We start from the raw sequence: 24,474 nt of genomic DNA on the forward strand, positions 1-24,474 counted from the left end.
ATAATAATCTAAACTATTTGTATAAAAAACTAGAAACATTAGCAGCAGCACATATAATCCCCCTTGGTCTGAGGAAGGTAAAAGTAAAATTAATAGACCTGGAAACTTCAAATATAGAACTGAACACAACTTAAATCATCTCTGCGGAAGGTGACAATACAATTAGAAGGCAGAGTTTCCCATACATTCATTGATGGCGGCCCGCCACAATATCAACGCTGATCGCCACACATTGATTTTCGATATTCACTTAACACTACCACTCGCGCTCTCGCTCCCTCATGGAACACCGCTGCACAAATCTGTCCAACACAGTGCTGTTAATGTTTGAGACCCAGCTTTAAAAAAAAGTTATTAGCCAGCATGCAAAGAGGATAGCTAATAAGGAGAGCCAAGTTATTGTTAGAATACAGCTGGATTTTCGAGGTAAGCACGCTGTAGTACAGCTTCCTGTTTGGTTACTTTTTTGCCTCAAGGTTTTGTCGGGTCTCTCGCGTGAGAATCTTGTGTCAAGTTTGCGATGTTCAATTAGCCGACAATTAATCGATTAACCCTCTACATCCCTAATTTGAACTCCTTTGACTTTAATAATGTGGACAAAAACATGCTTCAACATTTTGGAATGATAAGAGAATGAGTAAATGATGGTGTGAATTAAATACTCATTACTTCTACTGTTTAGGAACAATAATGTTGCTTATACTTCCTCATTTTCAGCTTGAGTTTCAATAAATGGTTACTGGGAGGAAGTTTGAAGCTCTGAAAATGACAGCTTATTTTCATAGTGCAATGAACTCTTATGAAAGGATCAAGGACAGTTTGATCCCTCATGATAAGGAACACTTATATCAAGACGTCAGCATGCAGAACAAAGTGAGACGCTTAAACACTGTAGAAAGAGCCTCTTGACAGTCTGCAGTTTAATAAAGTTCACCCACACAGGTCAAAATACTGGGAAAAAGATTCTGTTTTATCATTCACTATCATAACATCGAGTTCCACCCTACTAACTAGAGCAGCTCTGTTGAGTGAGTTCAGATTGCATGTGTCTTTCAAAGGCTCTCAGGCCTGCCAATGTAATGTGCAACCCCCTCCCCTCCTTTCCCATCACCCCTCTGGGCACCCAGAAGTGAGAACAATGGCCCTGTGTGGGACTGGAATGTGTCCGGCAACTTTGCCAAATGAGACACCCTCAACCTTCTCTGGGCAAGGAGTACCTTGACCTCAGCCCAGTGTGACCTTTTGATCCCAACACAGCAGTCATTTTGGGGCAAACTACTTGGAGATCTGTGCAGTGGAGGTTTAGCGCCAATAGCTTGTGTGTGATAAACAAAAATATATGGTAATCAGAGGGTATGATGAGGTTTTGGAAAAAAAAGCTTGAAAGTTTCATGTGTTCCTTGTTTCATGCTCAAGTGGTGATTTGAGTGAACTCTGATTACTGAAATGTGATCTGGTCAGAAACGCCCCCTGACTGATTTTCATGATGCAAAACAGTGTTTCTCAGAAAACATGCAGCCATATTTGGCTGTTTGTTTGAGAGTTGCATTTCTTTTCTAGTGAACATCATATAAAAACAACTTTTTAATACATCAAAATCTATGATTATTACAAATACACACAAAAAACAGAAACATAATTATGTACATGCCTCCCGTCAGGAAAATTTCCATGATTAATGCTGTTCTATAGCATTAGAAGCTCTTTTCTACAAGCTTAAACTATTTATTTTGTAGCGTCATGTAAACCTACAACGTTGTAGGTTTACCTTCAACGTTTCTGACTGAAAATTATTCTGGTCATCTTTTAGAAGATTTCTCCACAACCCAATCAATCACCTGTGGATGAGAAAAGTGTGTGTGTGGGAAATCAATTGTGAAGGCATATTACAAAATCAAATCCCTCAAAATAAAATAACAGTTGTAAATTGTCATGTTCAACAACTCTGGTGTACCAGGCATCTCAAAGTGAAGTGTGTACTTTACCTGTTTGACATTGTTACTGGCTGCTTTCTTCATTTCCTCGTGAAGGCCACGTGAGGTTTTCAGATCCTGTTGCAAAACAAACAGAGGTATAATGGCTTAATGAAGAACATTGCGGAAGCTAAGCTTTGCTAATGATTTATTGCATTTATGCACGCATACACCATTTAAAATTCAAGAGTCAGTAAGATTTGGTTTGAAAGAAAATACTTTCAAGTATGCATTCAATTCAAAAGTAACAGTAAAAGAAAGACATTTAAATGGTTACAAAAAATGACCTATTTCTAATCAATTATTTTCTTTCCATTCATTGTAGAATCCTGAAAAAAAGTAGCAAGGTTTCCACAAAAATATTAAGAACATTTTACAACATTGATAAGTGTTTTTGATGTCTCACCATATCAGTATATTTGAATTATTTCTGATCGTGTAACACTGAAAACATGGATTAAATTGCATTCTAAAATATATTTAAATAGGTATTCACATAAAGCTCTCTCATTCAACTCAGAACACGTCAAAAATGGATTGTTTAAAAACTTCTGATTATAACAGTCACAACCATGAGCACTGATGTTTATATCAATGCCTATTAAGTATTTAGTGATTTCAGCTGTCCTGATGAACAACAGTAAGATGCTGGTCATTTTTTTCAATGAGGTCTTAAAGGTACAGTAACAAAGCCAGCTTGTATAAATTGAGCAAATTATGAATTATTTTTGCGCATGAAAACTTTTTTTTTTTTCCCCCTCCACACAAAATGCTTTAGGAACAAAGTGAATTGAAAGAAGTTTCTTGAACTAAGTTTTTGTTCCCCTGTCATGGATAAATTATGTAGATAGCATCAATCAGCAGCGTTTACACAGCATATTTTGAAAGCTTCAAAGATGTCCTAAAGGCAGGACGGCAGGGTGCGAGGGGAAGAGGTAGAACGATTCGTACCCACCTTCAGATAAAACTTTGATATGTCAAACAGTCTCTGACTGCAGGGTTCAAAGCACTTGTGCTCACTGCTGATCCCGTGTTTATCAAGCGTCTTAGCAACCACCTCCCTCAGCATCTGAAGCAGAAACACCGGATGAGAACGATGGACAATCACGGATCTATTGCACTCACATAAAGCCCTAACGTGCTGATGGACTGTAGAGGTGAATTACCTGAATAAGACGATTTAAGGTTTTAAATGGGTTGAGAGCTATTTTGGTTCATCACAAGTCAAAGTGCAGCATTTAGTGGGCAGATTTTTTTTTTATTATAATGACCCTTAAACTGCATATTTGACCATTGTCCCTGCAACCAATTTCCTACATAGCTGTAGTAGTTTTATGTATCTCTAAGCACTTGAACCAACATTTCATGCCCATATATTTGTTTGTCAAGTTGTAATATTATAGGCAAGATGCAGTCAGTCAGTCAGTCATTATGGAAAACAAACTTATTATTATATATTAACACATTTTGCCATGTTTAAATATCTTCAGGGGATGCTAGCTGATAGTTTTTAAAATAATTCATTAATTATTTACGTTGTACTTTTTTTCCCATTCTATTGTTGTCTAAAACTAAAACACTAAAAACTAAAATCAATTGTTTTGAAATGTTACAAATTAATTTAGGCATCACAACTTTATGTACAGTATGACAAATATATATATATATATATATATATATATATATATATTCAATTGGAGATTTGAGATTTAATAGTGTTATTAAATCATCTTTCAAGTGAGCAATAGATGACGGCAAAAGGCCATTCAAATATAAGAATAGGAAAAATAAGCATGAACAATTAAATACGCAATATTTAAACTCTAACCTATCTCTAATGACCTAATCTCACATGATAAACAAAACGGTACCATTACAGTGCATTCTAATGAATTGCTAGTGTAGATTTTACCCCAAATTTTAGTAGAAAATTCTCTGTGACCTGTTAATTAGCACTTACCCTGTTGTGTTTCTGGGAGCGGGACTCAGTCTGGGTCTGGCTGGGTTTTTGAATGGGTGAGGGGTCAGCAACAGAAGCAGAACGTCTGGGCAGACCCGAGCTGGAGCGTGAGTGGGCCGCCTGCTGCCGTAGAGCCCCCACAGCAGGGTGAGTGCCACCTGTTCCCAGAGATTCAGAGCTTTCTGATTTACAGAACCTACGAGCGGCAGAGAGGGATTTTAAAGGTGGATTGTGTCAAATATTGCTTCCCTGAGATCATCACATTGTTTTTCACATCAAAACTCGAATCAAATTGACTTGATGTGAGGGTCTACTTAAGCACGAAGCAAACACTTCTACCTCTTTTTCTTCTGGAGATCTCAGCTCTAGCACTCTCATTCTAAGCTCGTTTAATAAAAAAAAAATTCCTTCGCTCCAGGAGCACCAGCCTTCAACATAAATTCCCAGGCTCCAGCGTTTAGCTCCCGATGATGCGACACCGCTGTGGTAATTTCAGAGTGGAGCAAAGTCTGAGATGATGATAGGCCTTAAAATTAATGTGGTCCCTGGAGTTCTGCAGTGGGTCAGCATTTAAAAAAAAAAGTCAATAACCTCATGTCCTGACAAGACATCATCTAATTCACGCTGGGCTTCTGCGGCCAAACATTAGACGTTTAATCACTGCCATGTTTGAAGCACATTTAGAGAGGTCCTTTGTGATTTAAACAAAAAATGCTGGAAAGGATGAGACTTTGACATTCTTTGCAGCGCCGCCCAGTAATTTTCATTCATCACTCATTTCCCACTTTGACAAAGCCATCAAGCCCCGATCTATATTCAATTTCGCTGTGAGTGACGTATGATGCAGTCAAATGCGTGTAGAGTGGTGGGACAGAGGGGCAGAGGAAGGCAATGATGAGAGCAGGGAGAACTACAATGAGCCACGCAGGAATCAATGATCTGACGGCTTCAGAAAATTAGAGTACCTAGAGAAACATTATATTGACTGTCAAAATGAATGGCACACTTATGTGAAGTGGTGTGTAATGATGGCTTGGCTTATGTGCAGAATATCATTAAAACAGCCTGTCCTTGAAACATAAAGACATGAGATGACCCTTCATCATTATTATGCATAGAGTGCTCGAACCTCTTGTGGTGCTGGAGGTCTGATTCGCGGGAGCGGCGTTTGAGGCGGGGCGGCTCGCTGTGCAGAGTTTCACCGTCAGGTACACTGCCCGGTTCAGACAGCACAGCTGGGGAGGGTGCAGGGCTGAGGGTGAACGGCACAGGGCAGGGCTCCTTACAGCATGTACTCTGGGTCTCATATCTTATTAGACGAGACTGCAGCTTCACAAAGCCACGGTCTCGCTCAAGACCCTTCCGCTCATCCAGACAGAACCTGAAACGCACCCAGAGAATACTTGAGAAGACGGAGGAGGTAATAAGGAGGATATATTGGATTGGTTTTTATGTAGACACACACACACACCCACACAAATGCACGCTTACTCTATTCCGTGGTAGTGGGATCTGGCGGCCTTTGAGAACGGGAGCTTGGTAACCTTTCTAGGTGTGAGGTCAGGAGACAACTGAAATGCATGTTCGCTGGACAAACAAAAACACAACCCACGTCAGAGACATTCAGTTCAGGAGTTTAAATACATGGGAACATTTCTAGAGACTGTGTGATAGAGGGCCAGTTATGTGGGAAACCTTCACAATCTATAAAAAAACAAAAAAAAAAACAATAGGATTTCATTATCTTTGGTATATCTTTTGGTAACAGAGAATATTTTCATTTTGAATTAGATAATTTAATAGTGGGGACGTAAATGTTTAGAAAGATTGTTATGCCTATGTAACTAGTATTCGCTGAGTTTTAAGTATAGAGATGTGCTCCAGAAAAAAAAGTTAGAAAAAAAGTTGCCAGGTTCATCAGCGGTGGGTACACAGCTGTTGCGAGTGAAGAAGCTGCTAATGAGCTGAGAACAGAGAGACTGGCTGTTTTTTTGTTAGAGAGCATAAAGAGAAGCTGGAAGAGTGTTTGGTTAAAACGTTTTAGAGTTTTAAGTTGATTGTTAAACAGAAACCAGTGACTTGATCTCTGCCTGGACTCGATTTGTGAAGCAACCCACACTTTGGCGATAACCTACCTCTAAAATTAGGTGTGTGAATATAAGCATTTACTGAAAATCTTTTCATGGAAAATCATTTGTGGGCTGGATTTACTGTCAACATTTGGCAGATTAAAAACAATGCAATTGGCACCAATGTGCCATTTTTGTTGCATATGGGTCTGTTCCTCGCACAATGCTATATGTAATACTGTATAGTCCACAAATGGAACAATTTTTTAAAAACTTTTACACTGCTTTTTTTGTTGTTGTCAACAAAAACTTGGAAAGGCCATATTCATTTTTAATATATGACGACGAGGGGTGAACAGAATACTCTTTAAATATTTCACATTCAGTGTTCCACAGAAGAAAGCCGTGGGTTTGAAACTGTGAGAGTGAGTAAATAAAATACTTTCATTTTTGGGTGAACAACAATCCCTTCAAGACCAGTGCAAGCTGAAAACAAAGCTGCAACATTTTAAAACTTGAATGATGTTTTAAAACTTTCTACCATGTGCACACATGCTCCCTGCTTGTTTTGAGGGACTTAAATTTCAGTTTTAATAAGTTAGGGGGGAAAGTCATTAAGAAATATCATTTCAGAAGCTTTGTGTATGACCAACCCTCTAAGCACTGGCAGCGGCTGTAGCTCTCCGCTAGGCAGTCCATCAGAGGTGAAGTGTTTGAGCAATTCTCTGGCATCCAGCAGTGTAGAACTTCCCCTCTGGCTATCTTTAGGCCCCATCAGACTCTCAGAGGAACCACTACTGAACAGTCTGCACCTGTGGACGACACTGAAATGTATTCATCCAACTAAACACAAATGTACTTTTCCAACCACTCAACAAATGCAGTAATGCACAAGCCATTTCCTCATCAGATACATTGTTTTGAGATTCAATCAGCCCCAACAAAGACAAGCCAGGGCTCCAGAAATGTTAATGTGGTAAACAAACATTATTCTGAGTTTTCATTTAATGTGATATCTCGTTTACCTGGACCTTTGTCGGACTCTCTGTAGGTTCTCGTAGTTTTGAAGGACGCTCCTCTCAGGCCATTCTGCGTGAGAAGATTGTTTCACATCTTTGGAAGACCATGTAATGGATAGAAAGAGCAACAGGTAGAGAACATTGAAAACATATTATTTTGTAAAGTAAATAATAATAATCCTAATAAGAACACGGTGTTAAATCAAGTATGTAAAATATATTATCTTTTGCCCGAATAATATAAGGGCATCCTACATGGTTCATACACATTTTAACTAATAATTTTCCAAGACTTTTCCAGGAGTCCTATATCTTTTGACATCAAAGGCACAAAGGTGTCTCGAATTAAACTCTCCAATATTTTGCTACATATTTACCTGTCGTTGGTATTTTGCTTTCATGTGCACTGTGCGGTCACATTAAAAAAATCGCAGGCAAAAAAAAAAAGGTCCATTGTCTATTGTCAATTAGTTTAGAGAGAGGTTCCTCAAATCTGGCCATGGAGGGCCACTGCCCTGCAGAGTTTAGCTCAAACCCTGATCAAACTCACCTACCTTGACTAGCTTTGTTCAGGTTCCTTTAATCAGGGCTAGAGCCCTCTAGGGCCAGATTTGAGGGATGTAAAGAGGTATATGATTATGAAGCACAGCTCACATGGAATTCTCAAACCAAGCAGCGCAGGCAAATATTTCCAATTGCATAGATTCCCTATTGAAAATACTGGATTTCACTTGCGGCAATTTCACTGAACAAATGTGATGTGACACACCTTTAGTTAGTCACACTTCTTTTGTTCACCAATAAAAAAAAGCTATTTTTCCCGTTCATTCTGTGGCATGTTAATAATTATTTATTTATTTTTAAATGCAGTCAATGATAAATGTTTAACTTTTGCACATTTTGTTAACTTTTGAACAGTGAACAAATGCTTGATGTAATATAAAATCTGGGTAATAAACTAAAACCTGTCAACAAGCACTGGTCTACATTGGAGTGTTTTTTTTTTTATATTACATGTAAATAAAATTAAGGTTAAATAGTTAACTACCTTAGTTACCATGTACTAAGAATGAACAATACTTCAGCATTAATTAATGTTAGATGTTAATTTCAACATTTACTAATATATTACTAAAATCAAAAGGTTGTATTTGTTAAAATCAATTAATGCACAGAACTAACACGAACAAACAATGAACTGTTGTATTTTTATCAACTAAAATTAACAAAGATTAATAAATACTGGAACAAATGTATTGCTCATTGTTAGTTCATGTCAGTTAATAGATTAATTAATGTTAACTAATGAACCTTATTGTAAAGTGTTACCGATTAATTTATAATATCATACATCATATCAATCACTGATCAGAAAAAAACAAATATTTTCCACCATGATCCATACAATTATGATAAATGCTGCATCCCTAAAGTAAACTGCTGTGTATGAAAGTACCCCTCACCACTTTTTTTAGAAGATGAAGTTTGGTTGCGTTTAGAGACTCTGGGCAGTGTGGCATCGTGCATTTGAAGGTATTGCTCTCTGGCCAGACTCAGCAAAGCCTTCAATTCATTCACAGGAATGGTGGCAGTCTTCTGGACCTCCTCTCGTCGCCCTATCCACAGATGATATCCATCATTAAATGCCTCTCAGTAATAATCATACTAACATTCTCTCCATTCAGTCATTCATTATTGTAGTAATTGATTTGTAAGTTATTACAATAATAACTTACAAATCAATTACTACAATAACATACAAACTGAAGCAACGTAAATGGCTTATTAAAGAGTACAATTGTTTATAATCATACATTATGGCATTAAGGGTAGTTTTAACATAAATTCACTAACAAATTGTCCCAAATGAAGCGTTTCAAAGCATTATTGCTTTCCGATACAATTGTATCGAAAATGATTCATTTCTCGAAGCTTCAGTCAGATAGAAATTGCAGCACCATCTCCTGGTGAAGTAAATGTAATGCGACAAAGCTGACAACCATAAAATGCAAGTAGGCGTAAATGTTACCGGTAATGCCCCGTTTATTACGTGTTTACTAAGGCTATCAAAGCTGAAACAATGTTAGTGCTGTGAAACTCATTTATGTAGGTGAATTTTACAGATACTGATGAATTTCATGTGTTCACCTTTATAATAAAACATTAAGCATGATGTGTGTGTGTGTTATTATTTCTTCAGACAAGGAAGAAGATTTAGACCAGCTTGGAAAGTTGGAAACCATCACAGAAATTCTACCAGTTTCTATTAAAATACCAAAAGGAACCATTGGCTTTTACCATTTAAACCACTCCAGAATTATTTTTGTAGTGTGTTTGGGACATATTCCATTAGGATTTAATGCTCCCACAAATAGAACCCAACACATATCAGTAGAGACCCACAGAGACCATTATAATTCCCATTACAACCAATAAAATGCCCAAGAAAACCATTAAATCAAATAGAATTTATGTAATGGTTTCAATAGGGCAGTATCATGCATGAAGGCTTTATCTTGTTTAGCTGTGGGAAGCAGAACTCTAAAGACCTTATTCAGAGCAGCGCCATGACAGGTATGAAAGTGAGGCTGTGAGGCATAGACTTACCGTGTTTCCAATAGCATCCGCTGTAAAAAGCTGAATAAAGCTCCTAGATTACTTACAATTTTCCACAGCTTATATTTTCGAGAGTTTTTTGTCAACTAAAATTTCTTGGAAAGATATTTTTCCAGTGTTTCATGACATGAGCAGAACAATCCGAAAACACATTAAATAACAGTACAGCCCATTGAAGAGATGCATGTCTATCCCCCACAGCCTTGCTTTCATTCTCATTAAAAATCAAAGATGGCGCTGCCGTGAATAAGGCGTATAACTTGTTAACTGGTGGGACTGATATTTTTGTATGTTGAAAAGGATGACCAGTTAAACAAGCAAATCCTTCAACATACAAAAATATACTTGTATAATGTAGCAGAGGGTTTTTGAAGTTTCTGTCTTACACCATATCATTCACTATATATGTAAAAATATTTGTATGCAGAAATGTCAAAGAAATGACCTTACTCGGGGAAATAGGTTTAAAGTTTTCCCAAACTTGGGAACGACTTCTAGGTCTCGCTGGCTCCATCACAACACTGAAATAAACTCAATCCACTCTCAACAATAACGCAAATCCAAACACTGACTACTACAACCTGCGGTGTTGCCATGGTTTGGCTTCACTGTTTTAAACTGGATTGGGCTGTCAAAGCAATGAGGTGGTTCACTAATGAGTGAACCAGTGTGTTTGCTTCAGACGTCATTTTCAGATGACTAGTGACGTAATGATACAAGCTCCGAAGCAATGGTTCATTGAAGCAAGCTTCGGAGCGTCAGTGTCAAACGTAACCTCACTACCCATTAACATTGACTCTGTATGAAGGGTCTACATAGAAAATTTACATTTATTCATTTAGCTGAAGCTTTTATCCAAATTGACTTACAATTGCTATATATTTCAGAGGTAGCACGGCTCTGGAGCAACTAGGGGTTAAGTGTCTTGCTCAGGGACACATTGGTGTCTCACAGTGGATTCGAACCCGGACCGCTCACACCAAAGGCATGTGTCTTATTCACTGCGCCATCACCACGCCTGAAAATTAGTTAGATATTTGATAGAGCCTTTAAAACTGGCTTGAATTTATTGGCTCTGGCATACCAAAATTATTCTATCAATCAAACAGCCTATCATGCATCATAACCCTCTGTTAACACATCAGGTGTCGAGATTCTGACATAGGCTCTATTGTTTACCGCTCAAAAGAGTTCCTAATTTTCAGAAATCGCACAGGTGAGACTGAGAATGTGTGACCAGAGGAATATGATTAGCTATGTGCTACTCTGGGGTGACTGAAGAACAGCGTGTGAATACTTGGAGGTCCTGGTGCAGGGTTTCCGTTGCCAGGGAAACACTTACGGCAGCATTCCTTGAGGACCAGGGTCTGCACTTTGGCCAGCTTTCTCTCCCGCTGCAAGAGCTGCTCTCCACGGAGATACGGCAGGGACCGCAGCCAGTCAGCACTGCTGCTCCCTGTGGAGAAAGAAGAGGGAATAAGAGTCTGACAATGCAGAAGATTGGGTCAGGAGAGGTGTTAATGATGTCTACGGCAAATAACCAGGAGAGAAGCTTGTGCAAAAATGTCCAATTACTGAAATGTTGCTATTCTTTCTTAGAGGATTTGTTTTGGTTATGCTAATACTCTTACATGTGTACTATTTAGAAGAGCCATTATCTATTTTCATCTTTACTTTCACTATTGGCACGTCTGCATGAGCTAAAATTGACGTAAGCCATGCTAATCTTTAAAACCACAAACAGTTTCATAGGGTTTTCACATATCCACACTGGATACAAAACTGCTGCAAGGCCTGACACACTCACAGCTAATTAAAAGATATTTGTTGTTTAAATGTACATTCACTGTGGGTAATGCTACTGAGCATGACAAAGCAGTAACAGAAAGCCAACTATCTACAAAGTATCCTGTCACTTGTCACAATCAAAGTTGGTTAGAAAAAAATCTTTTTATTACTTGTTGTGTTCTGTCATGCCAGATTAGGACACAGATGTGAGAACTTCAGGCTGATTTATTTCAAATGGTATTTGTTTTTTAGAACAATTCAGACTACATTTTATTTACCCCAATGAATTCACAATCTACACATGTTGCATTCCCGGGTCATTTTTGACCAAGTGGAACATCATAACTTCATTTTCAATTAAAACAACTTTGTATTTAATTAATAATGTCTTGGCAACATGTGAATGTGCAACTATTTAGAGTTTTTTTTTTTAAGTTATTACTATGTTATTACTATATTGACCACCATTTTTAAATAAAAACTTGAGATGCATATTTGAATTATACAATAAGAATTACCAGCATAAACTCTTCAATTGATTGGTGGCTATGCATTAATTGGATTAAACATAATTCTGAACTAGTGAATTTATCACTTTTTTTTCCCAGAATTAACAGTATAGTTTAAACAGAAGTTTTTAACACATTGATATATATATATATATATATATATATATATAAAAAAAGCTTGTTTTTTTCCCATTGTTATAAACTGTTAGCTGACAGTCCCACTTTTCAAGTATAGACCTGAAAATAACATCTCTGACTTAAAAGATTGAAAATTATGTATTAGCTCATTTTTGTTTTTAAATGCAATTTGTAAAGTGGTAAATTGCTAACACTTTTATTGGCACTCCAAGATGCTTAATACCTTGTTAAATTTATGGAACTAATACCTAAAAATGAACCCCTGCTTATAGAATCCATCCAGAAAGCCATTCAAAGAGCACACACACACACACCTGAGGGGTATCCTGGAGTGCACATCACAATACACTTTCTCAGAAAAGCTTCTGTATGAACATCCCTTTTTTTGCCCTATTTTTTATTTTATTTTTTCTTCAAAACAACCTCTTGCCTAAAGTCTGTGGTCTTTAGTGATCAAGCCAGACTGAATTATGGATCTGGCACAACTTTCTGAGCTCCACAGGAGGTTCTGAGCAAACCCACGCATTCTCTGATGTCAAGAGCAGTAATTTACCCCAACAAAGGTCTCCAGCGGTGGGCTTAAATACAGCCATTCTTGCTGTACAAAGAGCTTTTAAGAGTAGTAGTGAACCACAAACCACCTGATTACATGAGTTACAATTACAAATAGATGTTAATCAATGAGAAGGGACGGACAGTGCAAGAATGATACTTTACATGAAATAATACTGCACAAAGGGAAAGTGGGAAAAATCTAGGGGAAAATATATGTATTTTAGGAGGAGACAGGCATACAAAAAATGTCCTACATTCTTATCATACTTGAAAATTTGTCCAGGACTAAATGCCCTCGTTTGCTCTACCGAATAAAACATGGACTTGAAAAGGTCTGAAGCCTTGTTTAAGAAACTGCTGTTTTTAACAGAAACATGGTTTATTTGTGATTATATGGAAAACAAGACTAAGTCAGTGGCTGTGTTCTTTTCAATCAAGTGTTTTCAAAAATCATATTAATGACAAAAAGTAATGTGTTCTACATTTATGAACACTGCAGTTCTGGTCTTATTGGAGTATAATGTCTCCTCTGTATCATCTTTCTTAGTGTCGTCCAGGTGGCCTCAGCTGCTGCTGTGATAGATGAGACTGTTGTATGGGGTTTAATTTGACTCTAATAAATGCGGTTCTTGAATGACAAGGGGCCCAACTTACTTTAGAAGAACCGTATTCGTTTTTTCAATCAAGAGTAAACATAGATTTATAACTATGCTCAAAGGCGTACTATTGCATTTGTGCATATCCAAGCTGACATCGGCTGTGCATTTAAAAGATTGGTGATCATACCTGAGGAAGGCGGAACTTTTTCCCTGATGAGGGCATTGAGCGTTGCCAGGGCAGCGGCTCCATTGATCTGATTGGCCATGTGTATCATTCGAGCTGTGCAACCTCCTGACTCCACCCCCTGCACCAAGAAGAGGTAGTGGCCTCTCTCACCTTTTACCTCCACATTAGGCACTGGAAGGATGAAGAGTTAATAGCACACTAGCAAATACACAGGAATGAATGCCTATAAATTTCAGCATATAATTTAACAACGTGTGATAAGAGCGTTTGGCGGCACATTCACATGTGCATGGTACAATTATACATATTCAGAACAAAGTGCAAGTCTGTTTTTATTAAACACTGCTCATACCAGGTAAGTCCTTGGGACGTTTGGACATGAAGTCTCTCCATTTACAGGAGCTGAGCTGGGAGGCCGCTGGGAAAGTCTCAGTGCTTATCACGCAGGACAGAGAAAACAAAGCTCCCACCTGCAACAGGAGACACTTCTTATCATTGTCACCCCAGTGTTCCAGCTTTGGGAAATATGTTGTTGGTCGCAAGTTATCAATATCTGACTTTGACAGCTGCGGCTATTTCTCAGTCGGGGAGAGTATATATCTAGCCTGAAGACAATAATTGGAAATAATCGTGTTGGTGATGGCCTACCTCTCCTCGCAATGTGCAGAGCTGGTCCAAGAGTAGCTTAGCTTTGACAGATTTGGAAGCCAACCCACTGTGGAAGCACGTCAAGGTGTAAAACAATACAGGGGAAAGTGTACAGTAAACAGTCATGAGGGACATGCCATCTCAACTGCGTCACATTAAGCGAAACATGGTGCAGTTAGTAAATGGTTCATTTCTTATTCTTATGCTTTCCGAACATCAACCAAATTCTAATAAATATAGTATACATTGGAATAAATCATGCAGTACCATATACAGGCACCACCCCTAATACATAAATATCATTAGTTATTTAAAAAGATAGGCAAATTAATGACCTATTTTTCAGATGCATTTGTGAGAGAAATTATAGTTCGTTTACGCACCATTGGCACCCATTCAGTAATTTGAATTAACCTTTGCAGAGGCAAATCATTACACATCTGAAAGAGAGATATATTCAAATCATGTATATATACTTTATGCAGTTAGAGTTATGTGTATTGGTAAGAGATACTTTTGTCAGTAAGTGTCAGCCCCCTTTGCATCCTCCAACTGACTGCAAGGTTTATGGATAAAATGCACTAAAAATGAAAGATACAGTTCAAATTCTGTGCTGGAATGAAGGAGAATCGGGATATCTGTGACTCTGACCAGCTGAATCAGTTCCAACAACGGCTGGTAACACTGAAACACCTAAAACACATAAAAAAACAGAGTTGTAAAATATTTATGTTCAGAGAGAAATTAACATTTTGTGTCTTGTCTTTGGAAGTTGTAGAGTCATAATCTTTAAAAAAAAATAAATGAATAAATAAAAAAACATTATACACCGGCATGAGCAAGGGATTGTAGATTGTCAGGTCAATAATGCATTATTTAAAACAAAGAAAAAGCAGAAAGAAAGGGGAAAATTAGATGACTAAGCAAAGGGTTGTGTGACCAACAGATTAAAGTGTTACTGGCTGTGACAGCAGCTGGCAAATGAGAAGAAAAAAAAGAAAACGACGGCAGGTTTCCAGACTGCGACCAAAATGGTCGCATATGCAACTATTTTTTGAGAATGCGAGTTAAAATTTTATGTGGTCGCATTTGTGCAACAGAGCAACATTGTATCAGCAGGTGCTGCAGTCCTTGTGTTCAAAATGAACGAACACATATTTTCTATATTTTGAAATATATATTATTATTTTAAGTTTAAATTTTAAATTAAATTATTTCAAGTTTAAATAATTAAGTTGTTTTATATATACATTTTCTTCACTGTATATAAAATAAAATTACAAATATTTTTGTTAAATGTCATTTTAAAGATCAATCTTATAATGTTTTATATTTTTTTCATATTGTCTATATTATTCTGCAATTGATATTACATTGAATTTGCTGTTTTTGTTATAATTGTAGTACTATACCACTTGCAATTAACAATCTATTACAGCTATGCTGTTAAATGATTGTACGGTACTATTCAGTCACCATTTAACTTATTATTTTTTATTGTCTATATACTGTAATTGATGTATCTTATTCAACTGCTATTATTATAGTATTATGCATAAACTATATGCTATTATCAATATTTGTTTTATATTATGTACTTATGATATTATACAATTATGCCATTCATTACTATTTTATTTGCCTATTTTATTTTATTTTATTGACTAAACCATTTACTTTTACTTCTCACTTTATCTTATATTTACTATACATTGCACTGTAGTTGTACCATATCTTATGTATTACCATAAAGGATCCATCACTTATCTTTGTTATTGCTAAAATCGGGTCAATCACACAAAATCCTTTTTCGACAATAAGAAAACTGTATTTCATTTAATGTAAAAATTAAATGATATCTTCACAATTCTTATCCAAGATTAAAAAGCCAGATAGCCTACATGACAAGCCTGAAATTTGACAATTCCTTATAAAAAAAAAAGTAAAAAAGATTTATAAGTCTAACTATCGAGATTTTAAATAACTTAAGTCTGTGCACCACGTACAAACCACTGAAAACAGTTGATAAATGCTTTTTTTTTCTTATCCAGAAAAAAACGCAGCTCACCATTTACTTGCATTTGATTGCACAGCGCATTCTTGCCCTCGGCAAAATGGTGGACGCGTTGACTTAACGCAGCAACGTTCCAAAGCGGCCAATAGGGCGTCTATATATTTATTATGTCTATGGTTTACACACCACGTCTATTTCTGCTGTGCTGCACGCGCTAAATTAAAGTGATAGCACATAATTCATGGTCAAAATGAGCACAAATTGACATGACAATGAATTTCATCATAAATGCATTTCATTAAATAAAATGTAGTAATCTCACCATAAATGCATTTAATCAAATACTTTTTTTTAAGAATATTTTGATTTGATAGTTAAAGATTAAAACATTTTAATAACATGAGGTCTTGTGTCACTGTCAGACTTTGTACATCAGTGCAAAACTATGGTATGCAGATTAAGACCACTATTCATCAGCATGCTTTGATTAATCCAATGGCATGTAACAAAAAAACAAAAAAACGGTTTATTTGCCATTAGGAGAGTAACAGTTAAAGCTATTTTGGGGCCGCTGGGTGCTTGTGCCCCTGAGTGTTGAAACAAGATCAGCTTTGTGCTCAGGCAGGACTAAACCAGGGCTTTTGGGCTGGAAAATGCGAGACTGAGAGGGAGTTGGCAACATTTCTAACTCTTTATCAGCTCTTTAAGCTTCATACAAGAGAAGCCGAGCAAAGAAAGAGGAAGTCAATCTGAGGAAATCTGCTCCATTATTCAGTAGTTCTGGGCCACAGAGAAGACAAGTGCAACGCAACATGTAAAAATACAATTCCAAATCCCTTAAGAGTGATGAGATTGAAAGGGAAGGATTGTGATGATAACATCATGTTAACTATTATGAGCAAGTTAAAAAGGTCCACCATGGTGAATATATTTGCTTTACGTTATTTATATGTAGGAGCGAGGAAGAAAAATGATGCGTATGAAAATAAACCAAACTGGTTTCGTTTTTTTATGACATCCAAGCAGCATCAAAACTCTGTATTAATAGGGAATTCACCTGGCTGTTTTATTCTGGATTTGACTCAGAATCCATTTTATAACATTAGTTTTACTGCGGCTAAAATCTTTTTGGTCAGCAAATAAAATGAGAAAAGAATGAAATGAGATAAAGTTCTTCCTTAAAGTATTTAAAGTAGTAGTTCACTTTTGAAAAATCTTTTGCTGATAATTTACTCACCCCCATGTCATCCAACATGTCCATGTCATCCTTTCTTCAGTCGAAAAAAAAAAAAAAAAAAAGGTTTTTGATGAAAACATTCCAGCATTTTTCTCCATATAATGGACTTCAGTGGGAACCAAACAGTTCAAGGTCCAAAAGACACTTTCAGTACAAACTACAAACTGTTCAAAGGGCTTTAAACGATTCCAGACGATGAATAAGGGTCTTATCAAGCGAAACGATCGCTCATTTAAAAAAGTTTAAGTTTTTATTATCTCAAATCGTCACCTTACTCTGTTCTGTAATGCACGTTCGTGACTCTCCTGTTCAAACTCGTTCATAAAAATTAACAAATCTTTTACCGAGTCATTTGGTTCGTTCAACGAAAACTTTCTAAACTTTGTTATGTTATTTTTTTTTAATGAGCGATCATTTTGCTCGATAAGACCCTTATTCATCGTCTGGAATTGTTTAAAGCCCTTTGAACCAGTTGCATTTTGTTCTGAAAGTGTCTTTTGGACCTTGAACCCACTGAAGTCCATTATATGGAGAAAAATCCTGGAATGTTTTCATCAAAAACCTTAATTTCTTTTCGCCTGAAGAAAGAAAGACATGGACATCTTGGATGACATGGGGGTGAGTAAATTATCAGCAAAGTTTTTTGAAAAGTGAACTACTCCTTTAATTCACAGATTATCCAAAAACTTGTCATTACTACAATAACATGAATTTCCAAAAAAAAAAAAAAAAAAACTATTATAATACAGAGGCTGCAGAAGACACTTAAAAATAAGTGAATGCCACTTGCTTTCAGGCAAACCAACTACAAGAAAAGCATTTCACAGAAGAAGTTTGTATCAAATGATTAAAAAAAAAATTTGTTCGAAATTAAGACTTCTTTGTGGAGTCAAACGTTAGGTCTTCACTTTTGATGAGAAAATCATTTTGATTGCAGATGCCATTTGGTTTGATATTCTGTATATACCGCAATGACAAATAAAAAGTAACTTGTGACTTTTTTTAATGACCACTGCATATACTGTTGATGTAAAATTACAGAATTTGGTCATACCGCCCACCCCTCGGTGGGATCATCTATTTTTTGGTTTCTGTAATTAAAAGGAAGAAGTTTAGAAAGTGTTATTTCCACCCTTCCAATTTGCATTACAGTATTAGTGCTTGTAGTTACTGGAACAGCTCTGACTAAACGTCCAGTGCTGTCATCATCTCTCATCAGACGTACAGTTGTGGTGGCAGATGGGAGATTATTTCTTACTCTGATGCAGGGGAGAGCGGCATTTTCACAGTGATTGCAGTGCCAATAACAATAATAAAGTTCTGTGGTCGCAAAATAAAAAAGTTAATGGTACTAATCATCATAGAGGCAGTGAATGTAGAGCACAAGCCCTGTGTAAACAGACTGTGGGGTGCAATCGGCTCCGTTGAAGGAGCTGAAGTCTCCACTAATGCCACTGTGATTAATCTAGAGTGGAAAACTCATTACGATTACATTCCACAGTCACACTTTTATGACGGAACCAGAGTGTAAGAGATGCAGAGAGAGAGCATGAAAGATACAATTTTAGAGCGCCTCTTTCACAGGGCCAGAAATGCACTGGATAATTTCATTCATCCTGTAAAACAACCTTCACTAGGACTGTTTGATATTAAATATTAAAAACTTCATATGAGAGCTCACTGCCATTTCCCTCAGTGGAAAAACTGTTATGGGTGGTACTGACTCGAAATGCGCCACCTGAAGAATCACAAATGTGGTTGACAAACATTTTTCCTTCTTTAGTTATTGGCTGAAAATTAGAGCCCGACCGATAAAGGATTTTGAAGGGTGATACCGATACAAATATTTGTTGGTTTTAAAATCCGATATATCGGCCGATATATATATATTTTTTTTTCAAAAAAAGCAGAACAGACTGATGATAGTGCCATTAGCTTGCTTTGTGGTTAGCTAGTTTATGATGAGCCATAATTTAGCAATGGATAACGTCATACTGCAAATTGTAAAACATACATCTTAAACAGGCCAAGGAGAGATGATGCGTCTGACTGCTATAACTGTCACGCGCTATTAAAGAAATACTTCAGTCACATTGTCAAAAGTTAAAAGGACAGTCAGTCAACTACACTGTAACAACGTAACGTAACTATTACTAGCTAATTCCGCTTCACTCTCGGCTTATTTAACAGCGGCAAAACGACATGATAATCACAAATTTTGTCATGATTATTTGAGTTAAGAGAACTGATGGGGATGTTCTTTTAATTGTATTTCAATTACAGCGTGAAATGTGTTTCATTCGTTTTTATTTTATTTTTGAAATATTCATTTATCGGCCATTATAACTGCCGATACCGGTAGTTTGGAAACTGCCTAATATCGGCCTGCCGATAAATCGTTCTGGCTCTACTGAAAATGTAAGATCTAATAGAGGTCCAGCATGCTGTCCCTACTTTTTAGGATTGTTTGGTGAAGTATGGTAGAATTATGAAACATTACGAACAAGAGTCAAGACTGGAAGAGAATTCTGAATTAGCGTCAAATACAAACATTTTAAGCATTTTGAAAACACACAAAACTGAGTAATAGTAAGAATCCATTCACATCTGTACTAAAATGAAGCTACTCACCTCATGCTGAAGTTTATGATCAGTGTGGCATTGCGGGTCAGTGTGAGGATACAGCGCGTCACTCCAGTGATTTCTCCTCAGAGCTCTCAGACAGAAACCCTCAAACTTCAGCTCTGAGACAAACTAAGAATAACAACAAAGCAATTTAGAATGATATGAAGAGAGGCTTACAAGTGTCACTCAGAAGAGTCTATACTTCACAACAATACTTGTCCTGTTTATCCAACACAGGAGGGAAAGAAACTAATTTTTGCTCAAGCACTTTCTTGGAATTGACAAATTCGTCACATGCTTCAGTCTAAGAAAATGCAAAAACATGAGCTAAAGGAGATTTTAGTTTTCAAAGTGTGAGCAGCCAGCAGCTACAATCCAAATTGATTGAACTGGAAATCCAAACTCAAAACCCTGAACATGAATGATCTTTGTACATAATTAGGTTAATTTCCTGTATTTAAGCCAATAATTCACTTCAGGCTGGCCCAATAGAACCAGAGACTCAAATCTTTATTGGTCCTGAAGTGTTTCCTTGACCAAAGCAAACGCTCTGCTCGTGCTCGATAACAGCTCTCTTCTCGCTTAGAGGGAAAATTTCCCTGAATCAAAATGTTATCTTTACATTGGCCACACTTAGTAAGTCTTTCCACCTTTGTCCATATATTTTCAGAAATCAGTAGGAGTTTCTGTGCTCTCACAGACTATTTCTTGCAAGTGTTCGCCCTCTGTTGGACAGAAGGAATTTTGCAGTTTCTCTTTGGATCTGTTCAATAAAGGTGGCATGTGTATTTTTCTATCCCAGGATATTTTTCAGACTATTATGAGTAGGCAGTTAGTAGAGCCAACAAATCTGCTCGCATTTGTCGGACGTGTCCCAACTTTATAACACGGTTGGAGCACGTCTTAACTGATTGTAATAAATGGAGAGACGACGAAAGAGACCAGGCTGAAGAAGCATGTTCATTTGTGTATTCGGAGAAAAGAGACCGGGAGCCAAAATTATGTTTTAATGATGATTTAAATACAAAACTATGAGTAATTCTTGTGCTTGAACTTTGTCTTGTTTATTTGTATTTGTGTTGTGTGGCGTCTTGGTGAATCTGGTAAATAAACTGAATTGAGTAGCATATAGTATATATATATATATATATATATATATATATATATTAAATACACCGTTTTAAATACTGTACATCTGTCCATCATCGTATAAATCCCGCCTTGGCAATTTGATTGGCCCGACCATTTTTTTTACTGATCATAATTACTCCTAAATGGATCGAGTCCAGACCAAACTTCAGTTCGGGCTGGCATCCAGGCAAACAAAATTACCCAAATTATCAAAACATTATGAGCTAATAATAATAAATACTGTATATATCTTTATGATAGTAGATATGGCAGTTTTCCCCATGGTTTTGAAAATGGTATCGAATATCAATATTTTTCAAAAGGTACCGTATCGAAGTTAGAAACTCCAATATGGTGACGACACTAGTGTAAAGTACCTTTTTCTCTCTTATGTGAAGTCCACCTCTCCAGATCTCCCTCCCATCCACACAGCTTTCAATCACTGATGGAGAACATAAGCGGGCGTCCAAGTACATGGCTGTTTTCTGCCACCTTTACAGTACAGAATCAAGAGAAACAGAGACATTGTACACAAGAAAACTCATTCATATGGAGGACAGTTTTCTAAAATAAAACAACAGTGATGAAGAATATATATTACTGAAGAGTGTTAGATTTTACCCTGCACTATGTTCAGTGACCATGATCATCTGTGCAGAGTGCCATGCCCTCATGTGCTTCAAAGAGCCAATCACAGGCAACATATCCTTTAACCCCGCCTCCTCGCCCACACATAGCACAATAACATCCAGCAAAGACTTCCCTGCCATCAAGAACAAACATTACATCAATACAATGCAATGAAGTACTCTCCAAAAGCACATCTATGGTGTAACAACAGTAACATCATGCTAATGTATAATTCCTTTATAAAACATTCAAGGTTAAAAAAAATAGTACCTGGATGAGGAAGTGTGTCTGTTAATTGATGAAGTCCTTCAGCAGCCTCTTCAAAGAGTCTATCATGTTAGTTAATCATCATTGAAAAAAAAAAAAAAAAAAAAACAGAGATTAAATTAAAGCATCAAAGAAAGCGAATGTAGATAAACATGATTAAACAGCTCATGATTGGTATCAAATTATTAGTGAAAAATGGTTGATTCTTTGGTCCTATTAGATTTATTTGAGATATGGGGCGACAACAGTATCAATCCAAACTCTCACTCTGCATGGGACGGGTTCTCTGTGAGCACGCTCTGTTCCTCTTGCTCCTGAAGGGCCGCGATACAACTGTCCAGAGCAGACGGCTCTGATTCCTCACTGTCACTGCGCTGGGAACACAGTTCCTCCCACTCTGAGCTGCACCACTAGAAATACAGAGTAGAGAGTGTGTGCAAGACGTCGAGTGTGTGCATTTTGGTGTACAAACTAATATGATCATCCTTGTGCAAGAGACCCCATTTTAAATTATGTATTTTAATGCATAGAGAAACAATTGAAAATAATTTACATAGGTATTCTATACACTATGTTAAATTAAAATATTATTTGGAAAATATTTAGTTTCTACTCGTTTTAGTTACTCATTTTAATATATATATATATATATATATATATATATATATAATCTGTTTATTTATTTTAATCTTTATTATTATTTATGTATTAAATTTCTATTTATTTTTAACTTATTTCAATATAACTTATTTCTATTTATTTCTAACTTATTTTTACACTTTTCTCTACAACTTTTCTCTAAACATTTCCATGGATCCCCTTGAAGTCCAGTTTGAAAAAAAATATACTACACTAATACTACATAATCATTTGTAAACTAGTTTGTCCCAAACAATTTATAAGACTTGTAATTAATTTCATGCGAAAGAATCAAATATGCTTATGCTAATTACCTGTGTTGTACCATAACTGGCTTGAATGGCAAAGTACCATTTCAGTGGAGCTGGACTACCACTCAAAGAGCAGGCTAAAGAGATGTAAACAAACACAAAGTCAAACTTCACACTAAAACGGGTGAAAAATGAGTGGCAAATGAGGTTATAATTACAGTTTTTCTCGATTGTTTACACACATTTTCTGAAAGAATCCCTCATATTCTCAGAACTCTACACACAAATCTAAAAACACTCACAATTGGCAAAACCCCTCAATTCTCCTGCAAAATGAAACTTTACATTCAAAACAATGTTATTTCTTCTCAAAATGGTATTTTGTTTTCAAATGACACACACAAACCATCATATGAACAGACATTTATAAGAACCAGTTGAACACTGATGTGCTCAATGGAAAACACTATGATCAATGGAAAACACTTTCTTCTCCATTCATCATAATGACTTGGGCCTTTTTTGTTCAGTGTTACACTTACTACAGACATTACATACATAAGTGTGTTGTAAAATATTTGAGAATATTGTTTTTATACCCAGAACATACAAATACACGGTAACAAATATATTTTATTTTTCCCACAAAATCAATGGGAGATAGATCCCACATTTTGTACACCCCAACCAACACAAAGTCGCACATACAGTGGTCTACATACAAAACAACAGAATTTTATGCTGTTACAGTAAAAAAAGGAAATAAAAAAATATCTATGCTGCATCCTCTCTTCAGTTTTGGTATTTTATGCTAAAGCTCTGATTGCTAATTGTAAAACTGTGTGACGGGTGTTTGCCCATGTGACGAGTCAGTGTGAATATTTGAATGGCAGTGTGTTCCTCGTGAAAACAAGAGATTTTCTGCATGAAAATTGTGCCAAATGCAGAGAACTGTGTGTAGTGTTTTGAAAAACGTGTGTTTTGGAACTGCAATTTGAGTGTAAAGCAGGAATTGTGCTTGTAGTTCAGCAGAATTGGTTCAGGGGGTTGGTCAATGAGTTACATGTTGTGGTCATTGTGTCTCAAGTACCAGAAAATGTGTGTAAACAATCGAGAAAAACTGTAATAAACCTAACTTACCTGGAAATAGAGGAACTCGTGTTGAACTCGAGCCAGAAATACTTTTGAGATTATCAAACACTTTTTTCGTTTCATCAACACCTACAATAAAATCAATACGTGTCAAAACAGCAACAGAGAGTCAAAGCTGAGCTTTTGAAAATTGCGTAGTTCCGATACATGACATAATTTTATCATCTTTAAATAAGCATCTTACCGTTGAAAGAGCAATCTCTCTTCGGCTCTAGATTGATTATAACAACTAGCACGTATCTGTCCATGGCTGTATGCTCCTGTGTTCATGTAAAATAAGTTAATGCTGACTTGTTACAGAACGAGACAGACTTCAGCACAAAAACAAATTTACGCGCGTTCACAATCAACGCGGACGTTTCAAGATGACGCTGCAATGACGCGCGCGTTCCCAAAAAATACAGTCGGTAGGAACAGATTAAAACACGCAATAACAATACGTGGTGATGGTGGCTAATTAAACGTTA

At 36.6% G+C, this 24,474-nt stretch overlaps 1 protein-coding gene across 1 annotated transcript; it reads right to left on the bottom strand.

Annotated features, from left to right (window-relative positions):
- Positions 1-24,407, bottom strand: mtbp (MDM2 binding protein). Its single transcript, XM_039680262.2, has 22 exons — positions 24,192-24,407; positions 23,996-24,076; positions 22,919-22,992; positions 22,233-22,375; positions 21,969-22,027; positions 21,690-21,831; positions 21,446-21,560; positions 19,944-20,066; positions 14,660-14,754; positions 14,062-14,128; positions 13,766-13,883; positions 13,414-13,584; positions 10,980-11,093; positions 8,485-8,637; positions 7,028-7,115; positions 6,656-6,814; positions 5,425-5,520; positions 5,063-5,314; positions 3,934-4,129; positions 2,929-3,042; positions 1,986-2,051; positions 1-1,838 (listed from the first exon to the last, which is right to left on the bottom strand). The coding sequence occupies exons 1-22, from the start codon at positions 24,253-24,255 to the stop codon at positions 1,800-1,802; spliced, it is 2,529 nt and encodes an 842-aa protein (XP_039536196.2). The 5' UTR covers positions 24,256-24,407; the 3' UTR covers positions 1-1,799.
- Positions 24,408-24,474: the final 67 nt, after the last annotated feature.

The sequence above is a fragment of the Pimephales promelas genome, chromosome 12 (genome assembly GCF_988280905.1).
Source record: "Pimephales promelas chromosome 12, fPimPro1.hap1.1, whole genome shotgun sequence".
Classification (NCBI taxonomy): Eukaryota; Metazoa; Chordata; class Actinopteri; order Cypriniformes; family Leuciscidae; genus Pimephales; species Pimephales promelas.

What these genes read in the sequence shown, in the direction of transcription:
- mtbp (XM_039680262.2), bottom strand. Translation starts at nt 24,255, where the DNA reads ATGGACAGATACGTGCTAGTTGTTATAATCAATCTAGAGCCGAAGAGA. An exon ending in GTCACTGAACATAGTGCAGG is followed by an intron (nt 21,561 to 21,689) that starts GTAAAATCTAAC and finishes TGTACTGTAAAG; the next exon opens with GTGGCAGAAAACAGCCATGT. An exon ending in AGAGTCCGACAAAGGTCCAG is followed by an intron (nt 6,815 to 7,027) that starts GTAAACGAGATA and finishes TGTCGTCCACAG; the next exon opens with GTGCAGACTGTTCAGTAGTG.